The sequence below is a fragment of the Phalaenopsis equestris genome, unplaced genomic scaffold (genome assembly GCF_001263595.1).
Source record: "Phalaenopsis equestris unplaced genomic scaffold, ASM126359v1 Scaffold001307, whole genome shotgun sequence".
In the NCBI taxonomy this organism is placed as follows: Eukaryota; Viridiplantae; Streptophyta; class Magnoliopsida; order Asparagales; family Orchidaceae; genus Phalaenopsis; species Phalaenopsis equestris.
Genome location: NW_018165746.1, coordinates 2,621 through 7,634, shown reverse-complemented (window position 1 = coordinate 7,634; position 5,014 = coordinate 2,621). Strand labels below are relative to the sequence as shown.

The following is a 5,014-nucleotide window of genomic DNA, read 5'->3' as shown; positions in this document are numbered from 1 at the left end:
TATATATATATATATATTGCTCTATTAAGATTGTTTACAAATGCACTAATGTGTTATCTAAAATTATGACCAGTTAAGATTGAAATTTATTAGAAATTGGAAAGCATTATTTTCAAAACAATGATGAAAAGTGGATTTGAATGCAATAATAGAAATAATGGTACAACAATTTAGCGCAAAACCATATCATAGATTTTTAAGAGAATATAGACCAATAAATTTTGGAGTACAAATCAATTGCCATAAAATATGTAGTCGAAATATGCCTTCGGAATTCATTAAGATGTACAACAAGAACATTTTTTTAAGTGAAAAATATTATGGAGGCAAGTGCAAAAACCATAGTCATTGAGGAGAAGAATGGGCAAACAACGACAGCAACAAAGCTCAAAGGCATTGCAGTCTCCACTAGTTATTTGTATTTCCATAGAAAAGGAACATACAACAAGGAGGCATCATTCTTTTATTTTAAAACTTATCATTGTAAACATCAAGGATAATAAGAGCATTTAGATTTTTAAATTAGTTCACTAGGTCTTCTATACATAGTTGTCGCAACATGCTCCTTATCCTATATAGGATATATTACAGAAACTCACATGAATTTTGACACATTATCATCATTATTATTCATATCTGAACTACTGAATTGGGCTTTGTAAATTCTCATTTCTTTATTCGATGTTGATAAGTGCTAAATAAGTTGTTAAATTTACTTTTTTTGCAATTAAGACAACTTCTATCCATTTTAATTAGATCAGCCCATTCTCTTTCCTAATCCTCTAATACTACTTCTATCAGCTCAACTAATGATACATTTTGTATAATTTTTTCTTCTTTTTTTTTTTGTACATGTTCAAGCCACCTAAACATATTTTTGGTTATCCAATTTTCAATAGATTCACATCAACTATTCTTTTAATAAAATAATTCTATCATTTCAAAATTTATCATATATCCATCTTAATATTCTCATTTCAATAATGCTTGACTTAATAGTTGACTAAATTTTAAAATCAATAATTTATATACATAAATATCTTCGATCTGGCAACAGTTTCTTCATGCCAATCTGCCCAGGAGCTCCTTTTGATAAATTATCTTAATAGATCCTCTTAGTAGACTCGTTAAGCTGATCTGCTTGCCAGGTTCAGTAAATCCTCTTAGCAAATCAAAAAAATTAAATGAAAATATGATTAGTGTTGGATTCAATCATCTACAAAGAGGTTCATAGGTAGCAATCGTGATGCATGCAGATGTTCAACCCGAATATCTCTTAAGAGATTTCAACCCGAATATCTCTTTAAGAGATTTCAACCCCATATAAACCATATAACCATAATACAATTGTTTCTACTATTGCATTCTCACGCGTAAAATCTTTATTTGGTTTATTTTCAATATTACAAATTATTTAATATATTGCACCCTCTAATACATAAAATCATATTTTGCATTTATAGGAGTGTAGGACAAAGGGCTTATTCAAACTTATCTTAAAGGATACCAAAATAATGAAAGTATATCTCACAATATCATTGCTATTGCGCTCAAACTCTCATGGCTAACAACTTGATGAGATATATGTTATAGAAGCACATGATTTCGTGGGTTTATAAGTAAAACCTCCCGTAGTATATCAAAGTTTAAAATAATTTTCATACCTTTAAAGTGAATGATGTCAAAAGCATATAGTCATGAGATACCTATAAGTGAATGGGCAACATTCATGAAAGGATAGAGGACCCGATATGCTTGAAATTAACAACCAAAAGCGAATGAAAAAGTGAAAAGAAAATGTGGAAGTAAGTGGCCAAAGCTAGAAAGTTAGTCAAATGAATGTTGAGTAGAGCAAAAATCAACTCTAGCCATGAGCAATGCAAACTTAATTTGACATAAAATAAAAATAAATAATAAATAATAACAAGTATAATGTGGCATAATCTGATTACATAAATTTGAAAAACGGATACATAATGGTCTTAAGTACAAAAATATAGACTCGATATAAACTTAATGCAAACAAAACCCAAGTACTTAGAGAATGATGAAAACAATGACAACACTGAGGAAGATGCTGTGCAGCACATCTCCATGGTCCTTAATGCCTTCATGTTTTAAGTAAGATCTTACTATCTTCATTTCTAAAGCATCTAATTTGATCAAATTATATAGAATTATTATTTTACCTCAAATATTTTATATATCACCATTTTTCCTTTCTTGATATCAAACCAATTATCATCAAATATCGTAGCTTTGCATTGTTGAATACACTTATGTACTACTTTTAGCGTTCCTATAACTATTCTAAAGCTAAGTAATATATACTTGTCACTCGTAAAATATTTTGTAGCTCATCACTTAACCACCAAGCCTCGTTACTTTAGAACGAGACTAAGATCTTCTAGACTCTCACAGAACATAGTAATAATCTTCTTAATAGAAGCCATCTTATCCTATGTCTGGTTTGGCTTAAATAAATGATTATATTTGCAAATATTAGCAACCTAAATATCTTGAAATATTATCAATTGATCATGTTTCAAATGCTATCATATTATTGTTGCCTCTCTTAGCAACCTATCTTGAAAAATAAACATCTCACCTTTCAAATTCTATAATAATATTCAAAGACTTATTTCTTCATTTTTTTGTACTTCTGAGGTATACATCCATAATTATCATAACACATGAATGATAAGTTGGCAAAAATAAAAAGAAAGAATTTTCTACGAAAGGAACAAACTTAGAGTGTGCATTGCATGCATACCGAGATGAATATAGATGGCCCAAAAATTGAACACTAAGTTATCATTAAAAAAAAAACCAAGAAATGACATCAACATAAATATTACCAAGTAAAAGCCATGGTAGACATATGATCCTTTCATAATCATCATCATAAATGGTTTGTCTGACTTGAAAGATCGTGCCTTTGCAAGAGCATCATCTCTTTCCTCTTGTGTGACTGGTCTTCTTTGGGATACAAAGCCTCGGTGCTGCTGCTTTTTCTGAGAGCCATCTGCAACAAGTAGAACATCATATATGAACATTGAAAGTACATAAATACTGAAAAAAAAATAAAAGGAAGACTTGCACGCGTACCACTTAATTCTTATAAATTTACATTTTTAACATCTAAACTTCAACTTTTACAAAAATAAAAAATATAAAACCACCTTACGCGTGGATGAAAAGGTGTATTGCTAAAAAGTTTAAAAAAAAGTATTTTTTTATGTGATATGAAAGGCGGTATAAATGCAAAAAAAAAAGGGGGATTGGATATGTAAATACATAGGAATTGGGCGGTCTACTGGCATGCATGCAAATGCCCCATAATAAAACACTTGGAAATAATGCTAGGAAAAAAAAATTCTCACCACCAGTTCGCTTATCTGAGAGCATAAGGTTGGCATCGCGTGAGCATTCCATTATTTTGTTAAATGGATAGGTCGTATCCCTAGATCGCTCTGAACCTTGCTAGCAATAGAAAGAGAGGCTCAAAACAAGTAGCTCATATCAAAATAACCGATGCCTATATTACCTTCAACTAAAACGTGCGTGAAATTATTGAAAATGGGAACTGACCTATTCTTCCCGAAATCAAGGCTGCAGGCTGCCTTCTCCTTGGCCACATTGTTGCCATGACAACCTCCCTGCAATCATTTTTTGTGTCTAGCAGAGTTCTCTTCCTCTTTAAAGACTGATTCATTGCAACAAAAGCCTCCTCTTTTTCCTCTTCCTTCAATCTCTCGTCCAGGGAAAAGCTAACCTTCTCATCGCAGGTGGGCCGGGCGAAAAAGGCTCCCTCCTTTTCACACGCGGAGTTATCAAAAATCATCACAGAAAACGTTAAGCTCCCATTATACTTGAAAAGGAGAAAGTCCCCGGCGACGAGATCATGGTCGAACGCGAAATTTTCCCACCCGTCTGTTAAAAACAATCCATCCGATTTCTTCACTAAATCTGCACCCCAAACGTACTCGCTCGGGCCCTTAAGGTAAAATCTTGCAGGGGCTTGACCCTCGACGTACTGTTGAAATGCCGGCGGGATCTTCTGCGAACAACACAATGCCGAACTTCGAATTAAAAATTCACCGCAATGTTTCGGAAGAAAAAGATCAAAGGCTTACCAGGTGCGTTGAGGAGAGATTAGGCAAAAAAATTTTGAAGAAGTGATAGCTTCGGCAAGGGGGAGACGCGGGGGAATCGTTTAATTTCGCCATTAGCTATGATTCTGCTTTGTCTCTCCCTGCAATTATTCAAATACGTGGTTCATGAGCCAAGGGTTTAGGGTTTATGGCGGTGGGATGGAACAAAGAAAGCTGGCCTATATAAGGCATCCTCGCCGCCTTCTCCTTCGGTGCTCATTTGAAGTAAAATTGCAGAAACCAAAATCACACATATAAATTTGAAAGGGTAAAGATGCAAAAATTAAAAAAAAAAAGTGTTTTATTATGTTTTTGGAAAAGCATCAAGAAGAGGAGTGAGGTCAATGAAAGTGGAAAAATTGGCTTGATTTTTATATTTCTACTTTTATAAATGTTGTCAATGGATCTAATTGATTGAGCTTGATTTTGATTGATGTTAAATGATTTATTTAACGTAGAATGATTTAGCCTAAAATAATATCAAAACTTTTTAATTTTTTAAATAATTTTAAGGTGATTTTGGTTTTTTTAAATGTTCAAACTGATGAGTAAACTAATTAGGTACTAAAGTTAGGCCCCGTTTGGCGTTTTGAAAATGCCGCCGCAGCGTTTTGAAAACACGTTGGGGGTTTGTTTTTTTTGTGTCGCTCTGAAACGCCGAATCCAAATTTCTTAATAGAGCGCAAAGAGGGACGAGGCCTACGTCCTGCGTCTAATTATCACGTTAGTGTAATATTTCTGGTTGTGCCCTTTGCTCGCCCCCGGATCTACTCTCCCTCGCATTCTTCCTTCTCCCTTTTGCAACTTATCTCTCGTGAAACGCCTGTAGCATTTCAACCCTCCGTCTCGCTATCCTCCCA

At 33.6% G+C, this 5,014-nt stretch overlaps 1 protein-coding gene across 5 annotated transcripts in view; it reads right to left on the bottom strand.

Annotated features, from left to right (window-relative positions):
- LOC110033909 (B3 domain-containing protein Os01g0723500-like) overlaps positions 1–4,484 on the bottom strand; it is a 22,698-nt gene extending 18,214 nt beyond the window's left edge. For 2 of the 5 annotated variants that reach the window (XM_020738073.1, XM_020738071.1), the window contains exons 1-4: positions 4,137–4,484; positions 3,592–4,060; positions 3,384–3,479; positions 2,859–3,025 (exon numbers count right to left, since the gene is read on the bottom strand). In XM_020738073.1, coding sequence (XP_020593732.1) covers positions 2,859–3,025; positions 3,384–3,479; positions 3,592–4,060; positions 4,137–4,229 — 825 coding nt within the window. In that variant the 5' untranslated portion in view covers positions 4,230–4,484. The remainder of the gene's footprint in view (positions 1–2,858; positions 3,026–3,383; positions 3,480–3,591; positions 4,061–4,136) is intronic. The other 3 variants (XM_020738070.1, XM_020738069.1, XM_020738072.1) reach the window with 3 other exon arrangements.
- Between the last annotated feature and the right edge of the window lie 530 nt (positions 4,485–5,014).